This window comes from Ammospiza nelsoni, chromosome Z, assembly GCF_027579445.1.
Source record: "Ammospiza nelsoni isolate bAmmNel1 chromosome Z, bAmmNel1.pri, whole genome shotgun sequence".
Lineage (NCBI taxonomy): Eukaryota > Metazoa > Chordata > Aves > Passeriformes > Passerellidae > Ammospiza > Ammospiza nelsoni.
Genome location: NC_080669.1, coordinates 16,986,787 through 17,004,254, shown reverse-complemented (window position 1 = coordinate 17,004,254; position 17,468 = coordinate 16,986,787). Strand labels below are relative to the sequence as shown.

The 17,468-nt window shown below is 40.4% G+C and overlaps 1 protein-coding gene across 2 annotated transcripts; it reads right to left on the bottom strand.

Moving 5' to 3' along the window:
- Positions 1–4,185: 4,185 nt before the first annotated feature.
- On the bottom strand, positions 4,186–16,352 carry INIP (INTS3 and NABP interacting protein). Of its 2 annotated transcripts, XM_059492095.1 has the most exons (7): positions 16,239–16,352; positions 15,772–15,879; positions 15,141–15,228; positions 10,432–10,458; positions 8,330–8,432; positions 5,776–5,866; positions 4,186–4,872 (listed from the first exon to the last, which is right to left on the bottom strand). In XM_059492095.1, the coding sequence occupies exons 5-7, from the start codon at positions 8,365–8,367 to the stop codon at positions 4,777–4,779; spliced, it is 225 nt and encodes a 74-aa protein (XP_059348078.1). In that variant the 5' UTR covers positions 8,368–8,432; positions 10,432–10,458; positions 15,141–15,228; positions 15,772–15,879; positions 16,239–16,352; the 3' UTR covers positions 4,186–4,776. The 2 variants fall into 2 exon arrangements, with proteins under 2 accessions (XP_059348078.1, XP_059348077.1); XM_059492094.1 differs by lacking the exon at positions 10,432–10,458.
- Positions 16,353–17,468: the final 1,116 nt, after the last annotated feature.

Genomic DNA, 17,468 nt, shown 5'->3' with positions numbered 1-17,468 from the left:
TGACAATTCCACTGGCTTTCTGTGTACCGGCAGGCATTGGAACCCCTTAGCATTTTTCTTCATCTGCAAAAATGGAGGTAACAGAAACACAGTTTGCCTCATGCGAGGATTCAAATAACACACTGAAAAAGCCTATGAAGATGTAAAGATGTCTGTAAATCTACACATATTTTTTACAATGAGACATCTTTCCCTACTGAAGTTTATGCACCACCACCCAGTCATATAATATGCTGATATGTGCAACATATGTGCATAGTGAAGGTGGCATGTAAGCTTGTGATTTGTACATTCCAGGTAGATTTTGAACAACTTTCAGACCTTATCTACAAAATCTTCATGAAAAAAGAAGCATCCACTGACACCAAAGTATCCAGATTAGAGGCCTTAAAGAGAACAGATTGAGAACTATGTCACCACCTTTCATAATTCAACACCTGAATGACCCTGGCAGAGGGCAATAGCTGAGGAAAGTAATTTCCTCACCAGTAGTTTAACATAATTTTTCATAATGTCTCACTGAAATAATCAAGCTTTCTCTATTTAATCTATTAAACTTTCTCTCTAAAAAACGTGTATTCAAGGAAGGAATGTAAAGATCATTTTCCCAAAAACATTTATCATTTGGTTCCTTCTATGAGTGGAAGAACTAGGAAACAGGACAACGTTGTCTTTGTAAAATACCTGGGTTGTGCTCTGTGCTTCCAATAAATGCACAAACTCACCGAGCAAGCTATTAACCTAACAGCATGTGAAAACTACTTCACTGATCAGTTGTCAAAGTTGCCATTCACTACAGAAAGCTCTGTATTTTAGCCCTCCAGATGTGTTTCAGAACACACTGATTACCAGACTTTCCAGACACAACAGCGTTACTGGCAGGTGCTACAGAATTTTCCCTGTGTGTTAGCAAAACATAAATCAGGCACACAGAGCTCTGGACAGGTGGACTTTCCCAGCTGGGTGTCAGACAATCCTTCTCTCATTCTCCACCTCCTCCTTCAGAGGTGTCTGTGCACAGAGACCATCCAGCAGACCAGCTGCCTTCTGGTAATTTTTCCCTTAGGATTCATGTGTCCATATATTCCCCAAAACAGGGGGATCAGCTTCAGTTTCAGCAGGACTGATTGACTGTCCTTCAAGAAGGCTTGCTATTTGAGCTGATCTGTCAGGAGGAATTGTCACTGCTATAAATTTGGCCATCAGGAATCACCCAGCTGCTTTCTCAGCCATTCTCCTGATTTTGAATGAATTCGCTACCATAATGCTTAAGAGGATGCACTGAGATAGTCACTGCCTGCTCATGTCTGTGATCATATACTACATTGTTTCTGGCTCATTCCCTCCTTCAGCCCTTGTGCTCTCCCCCTACAACCCTGCAGATTCTGTAAGAGAAGCCATAAAAGCTGTGCACTTCTAAGGTGCCATTGTCTGCATTTCCCTCCATCAGTTCAAGCTCATGTTCCCTGTAAACTGGTTGATAATTGACACTCTCCTCTTCTCTGAAGAGGCTGAGCAAAGCCTGGCCTCTTCATGCATTTCTTCAAGGTTTGGGTTGGAGCACTAACTTCTCTGCTATGCAGCAAGATGGTAAGTGACCTCTAGCCTTTAAATTACAAAGGTGATTTAATAAAAGCCTAGAGCCATCCAAAGTGTGTACCTCAGACAAGGATCCTTGAACAGTGGTCATGAACAGTGCTACCCAGCTGTGTCCACAGGACTAGAAAACTACAGGTGGCTTGACTATTGCTGAAAGCACATGAAGGCAAAACCAGTATTTATCAATTTTGGTGATTGAGCACATCAAAGCAATTAGGAAGATCTAAGCAAGCTGACCCAGGGGCTGTAATTTCTTTCCACTAGTGCATTGCACTGAGTATTTTGTGTTCTGATATAAAGTCAAACACATCATCAGGTATTATTTATCAGTTTCACACCAGTGCTTCTAGGAGTTCAGCAGAATGAAAATACTAACGAAAAAGGGAGAGTAAAACCACATATGGTAGGAAATCACACGTGGTTTTACAGGCCAAGGTTTTTGAGTTAAGCCAGAGCATTTTCCAGAGGCTATTGTGGTCGGGAAATGCTGGGTGACTTTGGAAAACAAAGATGTGAAAACTTGTCTAGGGGAAGAAAAAGATGACAGAGCTAAGAAACAAGCTGTGGTTCAGTTCTTTTAGTGCTTCTGTACATCTTTGATTCCTTTACCTCATCTGTTCTTGAGAGATTACAACTCTGCCATCACTTCAAAAAATCCGATCTCATGATGCTTTAGCCCAGTCTGTGAGCTGCTTCCACCCCACCATTCAGCTCTGACACAGACACTACAACAACCTGTGGTGAGTGGAAAGGCGAATTTCTATTGTAGCAAATTAAATAAAAATTACTTGAGTCATGCGTGTTGAGGTACACAGGCCAGCACTGTATTACAGGCCTTCAGTTTTCATCTGATCAACTTAGTGGCTACTGCTAGGAGCAACACATCCCAGACACTTCTGGTTCACATGTATTCTAACTGGTAATAGTTTGAATTTGAATGTGTAGTTCCAAGAGGAGAAAGGGTTTTGCTGAAGTTACTGTATAGGGATAGACTAATGTATCCAATACTGATTAATAGTAGGAAAGAGTGGCAAGACACACTGATGCATCTGACAGTAAGTGCTTGAGTCTGCCATTTTAAGATAGGCACTTCCATATATAATTTGTGTATTTGACAGTTAATCCTATCTATATATAGCACCAAGACCCTCACAATTTCAGAGAATAATTTGAGACATTATAACTTTAAAATATCACAACAGCTGCATTGATTCCCCGCCCCCCCCCTTAATTCTTGAGCTCAGGCCCTGAATTCCCAAAAGCACATCTTTCAATACCCAAGGTGAAAACAACCCAGCCAACAACTGTTAACTCCTTCAGTGGAGCAACCATAACTTTGCCAGGGAAAAAGATGATTGCTGTTGCACTGCCTGGATCATTTGCAGTCTGTACAATACTGAAAGATTCTGCAGTTCAAATACGTAGCACAGAGCTCCTTTAATGTTAATTCAACTCAAATATAAAATTCATGCTTTCTGCTGCATCTGCTTTAACACCTTTGACTTTGTATGTTTCCAGGTTGGACAGATTCATAGCTGCCTCTTTTACACTGAGATTTACACATCTTTTTCTTCAAAGCACCTAATAAGATATGCAGCTCACACTACAGAATAATGAATAGACAGGACAATTTCATAAGGTAATTTCATAATTGGTAATTAAATAAAAAAGCTACACAGAGCCAACCACAGTAAACAGAAGTGACTTCTTTCTCCACTGCCCACAAAAACCATCATCATTCCCATGACTCATCACATCAGAACCCAGAAAAAAAAGCATATGGTATGAATAGTTCTTGTTAAAATTGCACATCTTTAAGCTCTACCAGGCTGGGTCCAGAAGATTCTCCTTCCTGAAAATGTTTCAGTACGCTCCAGTTTCTGCAAAGGTCTATGTTCAGCTGAGGTATATGAAAACAATGGCATTTCCCTCATACCTGCACCCATCTCTTGGTAGTTGTTCTGTATTCATGATTACTGCAAATATTAACAGTGAAATATGAACACGTAGTTCAGTAGTGCTTACTGGGTTCAGGTAATCCCCTGCATACAGAAACAGAATACCTTACATATCCCCGAGGAAATGCCAACTACAACCCTGGAAACTTCATGGGACAGCTAAGTTTCTGCAAAGGACAGGGCTGTTTCAATTGGGCACCAGTTTAACAGATGCGTTCTGATTTATTGTTCTCATGTAAGTTTTCCTGTTCTTTTCTGTTTTCTAAAACTTGCCTCCATAGGCAATGCAATCAGTGTAGCAGCATAACTGCATGAGCAAAGCCATGGAGATGTAAAGAAGCCTAAGTAAGAACTATTTTTCATTCTAAGTTACTTTATCCTGGTAGCACAATGACAGTTCCAAAATAATTTACCTTAATATCAATAGATTTTCTTCCAGCAGGAAGCTGGAAATGTTTACCATGGACAAAAACACCAAGGAAAAAAGTGAACAAAAATAAAACACACCAAGTCTCGAAAAAGGCATAACTAGAAAAATGTGACCTTTTAAATGGAATTGTCTTTGCAGACAACACTTTCCATCTGAGATGTCCAGAGAACTTTTGACATTTTATCCATAAAAAGACTGTTAGAAACATTTATTTTTTTCCCACTTTAATTCATTTTCATATTTCACAAAGAAAGGTAAGAGACAGGCACACTGTAACTAAGGACTTAAGACCCGATGATGCTACAAGGGCAAACAGTACACTAGAAATGTTCCTGCATAGGAGAGGGTGGGGGAGGAAGACTGGCTGATGCATTTGACAAATTCGTGTCTGTTTTAATGGACAGAAAAAATTTTCATTATTCATTACAAAAACCATACCTGTACATAATAAAAAGAAACATAAATGCTGTCAGACTGTGCATCTCTTGGTGACTCTGGTTTGGACATTTATTTAAAGGAAGCACTGAAACAGGGAAGAGCAAACCCTGTGCACTTCAAAGTCCAAGAAAAGTCTTGCATTTGACTTTGACCCGACAGAGGAACAGAAATAATACAGGATAAAAAATTTTCAACACTATTTCCCCATCACTAGAGCTTACATTTCTGAATGGCATTTGCAGGAACCCAGAAAAAAAGTAGTTTTTAGGATACATAAAGAAATGAAAAGGTCAGATAGCTCCTGCTATGGACAAAAATCAGATCTTGAATTTCTGAGACAAACAACATTCCTCATTCTGCCTCAAGTCGAGGTAAGACAGGAAGAATAAGATTTCCAAATGCAGAATCTTGAGTTATGAAGTATCCTGAGGAGTGTGCATGTGCGTGCTGCAAAAAGAAAAGCATTCGTTAAAGCATCTCTCTCTGCAGCACTGACACGATTTAAAACTTCATGGCTTCTGCAGCATTAATTTTTTATTTCTCCCAGTTTGCTCTTTAATTCTGAAAGTTAAATTCAAATCCAGCATTTTAGATCAGCTACATCAAAATAAGGCCCATCAGGGCAATTAACTTGGACATTCTCTTCTGCTCTTCTCACCCAAGGAGGTGGAGCAAATCAACTCCTGATTGCTCTTCTTTGCCTAGACCCCATGTTTCCACTTCACTTCCTTCCATAACTAGCTTGCAATTCTTGGTTTATGACAGCTGCTACACGGAGTGCCACCAGACACAATCCTAAACATGGGACACCAGGATTCTGCTCATGTGATGTAGATAAATGCTTGTTCATCTGAGGGAGGCAACTGCTGTATAGCTCTGGAACACCTCTGTGAAATCCTACATACCCCTTTCCAGTTCAAAGGCTGGACTAACAGCAAGTTAGATGTTCTGCATATTCCCTCTCTCCACCACTAGTGAAGAGCCCTGCTGGATCTCAAATTCAGCCTGAGTCTTTAGTGTGCCCTTGGAGTGATCAAGGGCAACTGGCACAGTGAGCTGCACCAGCAACAGCATCGCCAGCAGGCCAAAGGGAGCCATCTGAGCTCAGTCTGAGACACAAACTGGGGGGAGCTCAACAGAGACACGATGGGATGGCTGTGGGGCTGGGTGGAGCTCTCCAAGCCCAAGAACATGTTTCACCATAACAAAAGAGACTTCACTTATGACAAATGCAGAAATGAGAGATACCTAAAAGGGGCTTTTCAATATTCAAAAGGAGCAGAGAAGGTGCTCTGTGAAGGGATGCACATCTAAACAGAGCCAAACTGAACTCTGACCGTATCAGCTCACCTGCAGTGCAGCCTTCTGCTGTGCTGCAATGTGCTGTTGCTCAGCATGATCACGGAAATCCTTATTCAGAGGTGATCTTGCAAGTGCAATGCTGCAAGAAAGAACAAGATGGTATGACACAGACGACAGCCAAAATGTGTTCTTGCCATTCTAGCCATGGGTACCATGTCTTCCTGAGCTCTCATTTCACTCACGGCTTGACAATTGTCAGTTACTATTTGGAATGACTATCTGTAAATATAAGAGAAAAAAGGGTAGGTAGAGTGACCACAGCTGTATAATTTGAGCCACCATAAACACTTTCTGCCAATCTAAACCTGAAGCCTGTTGCGGATTTTGCCCATGGGTTGAGTCAATGAAACCAGTGGGGTGCAGCGTTGGACAATGCAAGGAATTTCTAAAGCAGCTTTGTGCTTTCATCACTACTCATTCACCGAGCGACTGTTCTAAACAACTGTGACAAACAGAAGCACTAACAAGAGCTCTGCAGACTTCAGTATAAGAACAGGTCTTCGGTGGGAGGGAAGCAGTTCACTACCTATGAAAAAGGAGTTTCCTATTGATGTTAACTGAAATAATGATCTTTTGGTAACAGCTTGGAGTACCTAAAACTGATTTAGCATATCTATCTCACTGCAGCAAAAGGTTTCAAAACAAAATTTACTGTTTTTTCTTGTCTTTTATATCTTAGGACTCATCTGCCTTCTTAAACCAAAAAGAAGACATAAAAAGCACCCCCAACTCTTTTATATATAAATAACATGGAAATTAGGTGAGGGTTACCATTAGAACTGTATCTCAAAACAATTCCCAACTACCTCTGAAACTGTCACTGGAGATTGCTGCTGAAATCTCTGCCCTTACCAATCACAGAGACAGAATGACAAGGATCCCAAGCAAATTCATCAACTGAATTTTACCAGCAGTTTCAATATCAACAGCTGATTTAGTAAATCAGTTTTTGAGAAGTAGCCATGCTCATGAAAATATCTGCCAACAAGTCTATGCCTAAATGCATAACAAAAGCTAAACAATTCAGAAAAATTTTTGCTTATGGCAAGTATAAAGATAAGTCTCACTGCTGGAGAAGAGTAGTACTCAGTTTATTTAAAACACAGTATTTCCAGTGATTTTGGAGGTATTTAATTTGCAATTTGTAATCTGTACTCTCTAACTTTTCAATATGATTTCTGTAGGTAAGTCTAAGGCTCCACCATAAGCTGATATTTTTCAAAAGAGGTCTTCTGTTCTTGGATACAGGATTTTCACATGCCAAGTCAAGAAACCAACCCATTCACCCCTATGCTGTCCCTGCCACTGTTGTGCTTTAGGTACATCAAGCTCTATCGGTCAAGTTTGCACAAATTTTATGGTCTCAAGTCTGACAACTCGGTGGTGCAAGACCATTGGCAAAACATCAAAAAACTGTCAGCTTTTCAAAAATCACACAGTAGTCCACCGCACCAAAGCCAAGAGTCTGACTGTTGCATTGTAGGTTTCACCCATGTCCACCTTCAAAACTAGAAAATTCTAGTTCTGCTCACTAGAATACAGTGTGGTATTTCCTTAAAGAAAAAAGAGAGTAAACAAGCACCCCCTAAAGCTATCAGGCTTATAATGAAGCACAGAAACACTGCTGCCAGGAGCTGTACATAACAGTATGATATTCTGATTTTCTTTGCAACAATTTTGCTCAAGTAATAACCACATAAAGTTATTAATAGTAACTTCTTACCTAACTCAGAAGTCTACATGAGGCAATTTCAAGTATTCTGCGTGTTTTTTGACCTTATGAAGGAATTAAAAGTGCCGTGGAATCTCTCAGAAGAAAAGACACAGGCAGCACTCAGACTGTAGTCAGAGTATTTGACTCTTATACAGGTGTTGTGGGTTACACTGTGTCTAGAACATGGCACTGCACTCAGTTCACCATAACCCCAAAGTGTAAGGATGTCAATTTCTCCACGTAAATTATTGTGTGATTTTCTAGTTACTGATTTACGACAAAAATCTGATCTTCTTGTCTTCTATGGGAGAAACCTTTCAACTCAGATTAGACTATTACAATTTATGATATAGAATCATCCCTACAACACAGCATCTTTTACAGGATTATCTGCTGTAACATACACTCGTTTCACCTTGCACATAGGGAGTTTCAAGAATAACTCACTCCTGCTGTAACTGTGCTTCTCGAAGCGCACAGAATCCTGAACCTAATGGTCTGCTACTTCCATTCCCCAGAGAATTTCAGCTTAATGAAATGTTTCCTCAGTGGCTGCTCCCTGATTTTTCTTTATGATAGACTTTAATACACTTGAGTAAGCATATCTGCTTCTCTCATTCTCAAATGGAAATTATATAGGCCAAAATTTATGCTTTGTAAACCACTTTAAATATGTTCCTAAAGAGCAATGTCCCCCTGCCTTGTTATTAAATTGTCAGAATACACTTCTGTTAAGTATTTATATACGTTTACAGCTCACTAGCTGCTTGGCTTTTTTTTCCTTGATGTAATCAGTGATGGTCCAACAGGTCTAAGAACATAAAATACCTGGCTCCAGGGTGATTTGTGGAAGACTGGTTTTGCATAAGTAACTTTCTCTTCTCCTTGTCTAGTTCTGCCAGGATTGCAACCCTATTTTTATTCTGGAAACCTGGTGAGAATGACAGAAAAATATTAGAGATGTTTATTTGACTTCTGTGGCTCAACTCTAAACCTGTGGAAATAGAAATCCCTGTAGAAAATTACTCTAAGATGAATACACTGATCTTCACTTCAAAAGACTATTATTAAATAGGCTTCATTTTTCAGCATGCAATAGCTTCCATAAGCTATCATGCATATTATTACATTTTAAGCAAAGGCTTTTAACTCAAGTTAGAGCCTATCCCTTTCCAAGCCAGCACTGGAGCTACAATCAATGTTTATGTTTAAATAGCTGCCTTCCAAAAAAAAAGCAGTAAACTTACCAGGTTCTACATTTAAAAAGTAGTCACTGAATGTTCAACTCAACAATAACAATGGAGTAATATATGCATGGGGCTTAATTTCTCATGTCACTCGTGAACTCAAAGTGTAACACAAGCATTTAATATATATAACAGGTAAGAATGAGCAAATCACTAAGCTCGCACATGTGTTCATACAAACATGTTTCATTCAATCTATGAAGAAAAGTTTAAATATAATGTGCCCTATACACACTACCCTTACTCTAAGTATGATCAAATGTTGGAATAGAGAAGAAAATTTTAACTATTAAACTGTCCATACACCATTTAAGAATATGGCCTCCATCTGCTTTCATCACTCTTCCAAAGCGACCTTGAATACTAGAGAAGGGGTCAGGAAGTAGGGTGACTTGAGAGAATTTCAAAAATGCCCAAAATAGCTGCCACCCATGTATTTTTCAAAGTTGCCTTCAAAATGCAAACATGGCAAAACTCCTGTACCTACACAGGACTCATATAATAAAGGATCTCACTGCAGCCCTCAAACAAACCAGAGTCACAAGCCCCTGCTGTTGTCCAGTATGCCCAAAGAGCACAACAGTTCCAGAGCTGACTCTTACACGCCTCTATAACACCAAGGACACTTCTCATGTCAGAAATGCAAACTTCTTGAATCTCTTATTTCCTGCTGTTCTATAAATAACAAGCTATGACAACATCATAAAAAAAAATTAAGTCAAGAGTAAAAGTCAGCTCTCCTTTATTTCCTCCACGCAAAAAGTTCAAGATTCCCCCTGGAAGTTGCTGCATGCTGTGCCCCTGCCCTACAAACTGTGTTAATGACAGCACTAAACATGGTAATTCACAAGCTGTGAGGAAGGCCACACATGATAACTCTTAAGGAGAGTATTACCATGTCAAGGTAAAATGATTTATTTTTAGTAGCTGCACTCAAAAGTTCATCCTCTTTGACAGACCGTGTCCTGATGCTCAATTACATAATCCAGAATTCCTTTCATCTGCATGGCTTAATGAAGGAGACAATCACCATAGAGAAACCTTCAACTCTAAATAACAACATGCATCTGTACTGCTTTGCTATCAAGCTCTAACCTTTTTCTTCTACCATGCCTAATGTACACATCCATAAACTTCAGTGTCATAAGAGTTCTCAAAAGGAGCACAGTCAGACTCTATTGTACTTTGGTTTTATGTGAGATCACCCACAATTATTTTGATATTTGTTAACAAGATTTTCAGTTACATTTAATTAACTGGAAATTTTCTGTCTGCTAATCTCTCCTTCCTATGTAGCATTAGCTCCACTTAAACTCTGTTTGATAAGAGTACTGATTCAGGCCTTTGATGTTTCTCTGCTCTTCAGGTATTGTACACTATCACTTTTTTTTTTTTAAGACCTTGCGCTTGCAATGAATCTGAAACCTTTAAACAGAGCTGACAGACAAAGGCTGACAAATCTTGCCAACAAGCTAGGATTTAATATCTCTGAACTGCAGCTAGCCCAGACTTCACTTTCTGGTAAATTTTGGAGACAATGTGCGGATAGGATGACTGAATCACCTCTTAAGAGGGCCTGACCTAAAACAACCATATGCTTGTATGTTCATTCTACACAATTTTAATCCAAAAACCATTATACTTGACATGTTACTCAGCACCCTACTGATACTGCTTGCTTACCTTAAACTGCATAAATTTAAATGTGTGCTTGGAATTCACAAGATCCGATGATCATGGAAAGAAAAAGGAGACCACTTTTTAATATAAGTTAGTGATCCAAAAAAATAAAGATTAAATATACTTAAATTTATCATGAAACAGATGGTGTGAATCAGAAAAGCCTGAGACATTTTAAATGCTGTTTTTAAACTGTGATCAGAAACAGTAGAAGACTCTGTCTTCTATTTTAAGTCTTGTTACAGTATCTTGTGGAAGAAACTCTAGAAGTAGTCAGAAGAAACCCAAGTATCTTTTCTTTCCTCATACCGCTACTAAGCGATTTGTGGTGTGCTTTTGTTTGATTGTTTGTTGGTTGGGGTTTTTTAAGTAGTATTTTGCACTAGAGTTCAGACAGTAACCATCAGCAATCTGCTGCACTGAAAAAGTAATTTGTTTTAGAGAATTTGTTATTGGCAAGGAAAAAAAAGCCTGTTTAAGAAAGGGGAGGAGCATATTCAACATACACGTTAGTACTCCTCAGCTGAGCAACGTGATCTCCCTGCAGGTAAACTTCTTCAATGTGCAAAGTAAAGCCTGTTCATTTAAAGGTTAACAATGGAGGGAATAGAACATGAGAAATCCATTTTACAGAGAAATTCTGGCATCCTTAGAGAGTAATTAACCATATCTGGCAATAAATAAGCAAAACTTTCATTTAGATTAATCTCTGTTGAGGAACCCAAAATGCTTTCATAAAGACCAATTTGAAACTCCTACATTAGTTTCCTGCTTCAATTATAAATAAGAGTAATATTTCATCTACAGATTTGTCTGTTCTGATTTCTACTTTCTGCTTTCATTTCTTATAAAAATGTGAACATGCAAAAATCAAAAGCTGTCCTTAGTACAGACCAGATTCCCATCTGTGAAAACCAGTGCAGATTTTAAACAAATGAACTTCCTAATAGAGCTTTAAATCTAGACTTCCCTTCACTGGGCTGAGTAGTACTAATATTTTGAGTTTGAACACTTCATATATTGCAGTTTATAAGGATTTTTCTCAGCTTTGCTGACATGAGTCCTGACACAAAACAATCTATTCAAGGCAGCTAAATAGATCATGGGAGTGTCAGATGTCAAACTGAGCACCTAGATCCTCAGATTACTCTCTAATGTAGCAAATTCAGGACATTCAAAATTTAAACCTTTCTGACACCTCTGGTTTCTGACATCAAGCATTATATTTGTGCAGGATGAGAAAGATTACTTGCACCTATTTTCTGCACATGAAAGGCAGAAAGACAGAGAAAGCTGAAACCTTGCTGAGTGATACTGCCAGCTTTAAGGACTCACAGCAAACCTCTCTTTAACCTACTCTCATTTATCTACCACCCTATCTAACCATTACCTGTGTCAGTTAGTTCTTCTAATTAACTCCGCATAGCTAGCAACAGCATTACATTTATCTGTTTTTAATTTTTTGCTTTTCATTGATTATCTTTTCTCCTTGATCTTTCCTTGATTTGCTGCTTCAAATTCACAGGACATTTAAGTTTTTTCTAAGATGCACAGTTTATCATTTACCCATAGATGTGTAACAGCACTAAAAAGCTCTCTTGTTACTTTGTGTCCAAAATACACTTTTATTTAGAAAATGCTTTCAAAGCTGTATGTGACCTACAAGCTCTGAACATTGAAAGGCACTGCATTTTGTCCTGCCTGCTCAATTCAGAAAGGACTTAAAGCAATTTTTTTACTGAAGTGCATGTTTCTATAAATGGCAGTATTCATTAAGTGAGGCAGCAGCCTCTTAAAAAGCAGAATCTAAAGTCCATATTAAACACACTGCTTGTGAAGAAAATGGAGTAATTCTATTCTGATGGCCTCTTCTGCTTATGATGAATGGCATCTCAAAACATCATTTAACAATCTGCTGCATGCCAATGCTCTCAGTAACAATTTACATCTGGATATGCTTTCATATACTTTGTGTGACAATGAAACAAAAGGTGTACTGGTTATTCAGTAAATTAAGTAGAATTACTTAAAAATACATTAGTATTTTGTCTGTGCCTCCAGAAAATACCTGTAAGTATATATGTATATAAGTATATACGTATATAATATAAGTAATTGACAGCTTTATGGCTGCAAAGTTCTCAAGTACTATGTTTACACACAGACCAGACTCAGATTGGGAAGGGCAAAATGTGTAGATGATGACATAATTCAATGCAGAACAGCACAATCTTCCTTTTCAGACTGGTGAACAGAGACCCAAATCTAACTGATTAGAATGTGCCCTGGGAATGTCCCCACATATCTTTAGAAAAAAGAACAAACAACTTTCAGGACATAAAGACACTCTAGAATTGCTGCAGCCTGAAACTTAGAATTCTGTTCATATTTCAAGAGCTTCTTCTTCCAACATACCAGAACTCTTATTTTCTGAAACGTTCAGCACTGTCTGAAGCAGGATCTGTATCTTTTCCACCTCTTGAGGACCAAAAGGAGAATTCGGTCCTGAGCAGTTACATTTCTCTCATTTCAGACAGCTTCCTCTAGGAGGACTCACACACAGAGTGGCTAATTCAGTTACACACAGCAAGGCTCTGGCCTTGCTGCACACAAGCACAGGCGTTTCACAAGAACAGCCTGATGAATGCATGTTGCCTAAGTACTGTGAAGTACTGCAGTAGGAGCAGTGTATTCCTGAGCACCTGGAAGTATTTGCTCTAATTCAGAAGTTGATTTCCAGCCCTCAAAGTGTATCACTCTGGGCAATGAGTGCATGTGGTAGACAACACACAGCACACATGCAGCAAGACCTTCTATTGCTTATTAAAGCCACAGTCCGTCTCATGCCATCAGTTCCCTATGGTACTAATGAACTGAAATAAGGCGTTTCATTCAATTCTTCTTGGTTTTTCTGCACTCATAGGCCGCTCGCTACCAAGAGTGCTTTTCTAAGAGGCCAGTGAATAAAAGTCTGGCTCAAAACATCTTAACTTTTATAGTCCAAGTCTGTTATTAATGGAAAATTCCTATTTATTCCTAAGAAAATATCTGATACAAATCAAAGGAAAAGCAGTAATTCAGTACAAAAAATTCCCATCAGGATCTACCTGTGTAGAAGGTTACTGTTTAATTCATCCTTACAGCTCTGCCTAAGTGCTACCATTCAAAACTCTTCTGGTGAGCATTTCAGTAAACTTGTATGCTTTTTGTCCAAGTGAAGAGAATGGATTCCTTGAACAGTACTAATACATATGCCAGGAGGCAAGCTAAAAATGCAGTGTTTTTCACAGTCCTTTTCACTACCAGACTGCATCTAGCAAAGACAGAAACCCTGAACTGTTGTTCATATTTACCTGTTCCTTTCTAATTGTCTTAGTTATAATACTTATAGGCTTATTTGGTAATTAAACTTGATAGTGTTTCTTGTCTCCTTAGTGCAAACAATTTTCAAATAATAACTGCATGGTTCCTTTAATACGACTATAAAGGATATCCCAAATATAACAGATTCTAAGGCTCTATTAAATTATAGGTGACTGGAATCAGGAGGGAAGCAAAAGTATTCTGGCCTTAAAATCCCATCTCTCAGTAAACCAACTTATTTAAGAAAGAGCAGCTTTTGACTCTCTGTGACAACATTCTATTCCTTGCAATGATGCTGATTTCGTATTCACAGAATAAAAGCAAGATTTACCATTACATACCAAAAACTTTCTCAGAGTTAAAATTTCCAAACAGACAGCTCTGCAATCTGCAGTACTTCTCTCTCAACACCTCACAAAATCTCAAAAAGCATTCCTGAAACTACCTCCTTTCCATCGAGTAGCAAGTAAAATCTGTGGCTTGGACCACACGAGTCATAGGACACCCCCTGAAGTATTATCCAGCAACACCAGGTTTGCAGGACTGCCTGAGGTAAGGACACAAAGACAGACCTGCAAAAAGTCTCCGCTTGCTGGGAAACTGAACCCAGAATTCATTTCTCATAAACAAGTAAGGGAAGACCCATACCTGAGAAGCTTTGTCCCCAGGTCTTCCACATAGGAAAAGCCTCAGAGTTCCCCTAAGGTTTCCAGAAAACACCTCTAGAGGGCGATCTAAGATCCTCCTTCAAATTCACTGGGTGGCACCTCCAGACCCTCAGCCCCCTCTAAAGCACATGCAGCACTTGGAGAGATGGACCATTACTAAGATTTTATTATTTTCCGGATACAATTGAGATGCATCTTGGTAAAAAGGAACATTTCATGGCAGTTACCATTACGGTTTTAACTGGCTTTTTCTCCTAGGCCTGGCCAATTGCTGCTGTGACAGATATTACTGCCTGGGTCTTGCTGTTCCCATAGAATGTATTTGACTTCTGGCTGTTCTCTGATGTTGAGTGCAAGAGCTGCAAGTCATGTTCAAGGCCAAATGCTGTAAATGTCTGAAATAAGCTTCAGGAAATGATTACTGTAGCATAGGCATGATACCTACTTCCTAACCCTGAGCACAATTGTGCTCAGTAATAAAGAGCTTCCCAACCATCAGTGGTCTTTTTCAACCATTAAATGTGCGTGTACCTTGTCCCAGAAGAATTGCTGCCATTCTGCTGCTTTCAGCCCCACCTCTCCTCCCTTTCTTCATCTTTCCATAAAAATAAATTTACAATCATGGTGATTTCACTGATATTTTGCATTTATTTTTCCTTGAATACTTAAATTAAAACCCACCTTGTCCTGAAGGATTTGCTGCCATCCTTCAATTTTCAGCCCTTGTTTTATTCAGCTGGAGTTCAAATCTTTTAACCCCCACAAATATCTGCAAAACAGGCACAATATAAGATGAACATAATCCTTTAAAATAAGAGCTTGGAATTCTATCTGTTAGAGACTTTATAAATATGGCAACTGTTAGAAAGCATGAGCCAAACACAGCATGTGTTTAGCTTAAAATGTATTATACAATTTATATTGTTCTGACTGCAACTTTGGGCTTGAAATACCAAGAGTTGCAATAAATCCTTTTTTTTTGGATTCTAGAAGTAGTAGTAATATTCTAGTATAAATAATATAATAATTGGAGTCACACAGGCCATTTTCCCAACTGAACTTCTTCCTAACAAGGTATGCCAGACTATGCTTAAGAATTAAATCAAACCTTTGTTCAAATCAAATCCTTAAAAGCTGAAGCCTTGGAAGACCCCAGTTCAGGGTCTAACTCAAGAAAAACTGATTGTTTGAGGAGAGGCAATTTAAATCCCAGAGACAAGGCCAGCCAAAGTTGGCAGTAGAGTTGTTTTCCCACAAAGTTTTTTGTGGCAAAACAAAAAAGGAGGCCTGCTGCTCCTCGGGCATACGTCACCTCGGACCACCATCAACATTTGTTTCCATCAAGGTGCCAGGCTGTAAAGTGCAGTGGCGAAGAGCTCTGGCTCAGCCAGGCGGAGGCGAGGGATGGGAACGCTGAATCCTGCGGGAAACGTGAAGCACAAGTCAGCCACACCTCCACAGGAGACCGTGTCATTGCTACGCTCGGGACCTGCGGGTCCCTGAGCAGCAACGCTGCGGTGAATCAATAACCCAGTGACAGTATTAATTAAGCGCAGAGAGAGCGGTCGGGATGGGTTTCTCCAAGAGCCATGAACGGCCTGACCCACTCCCGCCGCCGCCCAGTCCTCCCCTCACTCGGGAATGGGCTCTCCCGCTCGCCTTCTCCCTCCCTCCTACAACGGACGGATGGCCTCCCCGGCTCTCCCCGACCCGGGGCCGCTGCCCCGCCCTAGGCCAGCCGGCCTGGCCCAGGCCCCTGCAGTGCCGCCCGCTACCCACCTGCCCGGCCCGAGAGCGCGGGGCTCCGGCTTCTTTCACCCCGCTCGCCCTTCCCGCAGCGCGGCCGCGCCGCCTCCGCCCCCAGCTCGTGACGCTCAACAGCGCGACAGCGGCCGCGCCCTCCTCCCTTCCCGTGCCCTCCCCTCGCACTTCCCGTGCCCTCCCCTCGCACTTCACTTCCCGCGCCCTGTTGCCTTCCCGTGCCCTCCCCTCGCCCTGCCCAGGCCCGGAAGGGTCGGGGTTGTGCCTGTGGGCACGGGGGAGGCCGCGCGGAGCGTGGCATTCAGCCGTGAGGCAGCGGTTGGCTGTGTTTGCTCCTGCCGAGGGCATTCCCTTGGGGACAGGAGCAAGCGCCAGGGTTTCACGCTTGTGCCGCACAGTGGGGACTCCAGGCAGCATCGAGGTTAAATAATAAACCCCACAAGTGGAAGGGAAGAGGTCGTGGAATCAGGCTGGAAAAGACCTCCGAGGTCATGGAGTCCAACCTGTGACCCAACATTACCCTATCAGCCAGACCATGGCACTGAGTGCCACGCCCAGTCATTGCTTAAAACTTCCAGGGACGCTGACTCCGCCACCTCCCTGGGCTGGGCAGCTCATTCCAAAATCAAATGGCTCTTTCAGGGAAGAACCTCCCCTGGTGCGACTTGAGGTTGTGCCCTCTTCTCCTGTTTCTTTTTTTCTTTAAATCACTGCCATGCAGATTGTGTTTGAACACAGCAGCAATATTTGGAATTAATTCCAGAGAGTTTTGTTCAATGGAATTAGCGCGTGGTTTGCTTTTGGAATGTCAAGTAACAACGATATAGATGAGGGTATCTGATTAAATGATCCGGTCTGACCTGGGGAATAAACCATAGTCTTAAAGCAGCAATCTGAGACTTTTTATGCCCTTGTGGTTACAATATTTGAATCAAACTGGACTAAGTAGCAGCTGTAGCTTTGATTGAGCATAAATCAACTATTAAGGACTGCTATAAATACATTATGTAAAGACTGCATACAGATGAGCCAACTCTGACCTCTCTGTAGCCAAAAATCAGTCACATTGTCTACTTCAGCTTGATGTGCAGGGTTTTTTAAGGCATAAAATAATTTTCATGAAATAAAGACCATTTTCTTCTTTAACTGGATGTAAGCATAAGAACAGGAAAACAGTTACTTTTTTTTATTAGTTAGGTCAAGATGTCTACGTAGACATGCTTTTACTGCAGGATATTAAATTTTTTC

Excerpts from the sequence above, each read along its gene's own strand:
- INIP (XM_059492094.1), bottom strand. The coding sequence starts at position 15,165 with ATGGCAGCAAATCCTTCAGGACAAG. Across the intron at positions 5,867-8,329 it reads ACAAATCACCCTGGAGCCAG|CATTGCACTTGCAAGATCAC; the intron begins GTATTTTATGTT and ends TCTTTCTTGCAG. Across the intron at positions 4,873-5,775 it reads AGCAGAAGGCTGCACTGCAG|CACGCACATGCACACTCCTC; the intron begins GTGAGCTGATAC and ends TTCTTTTTGCAG.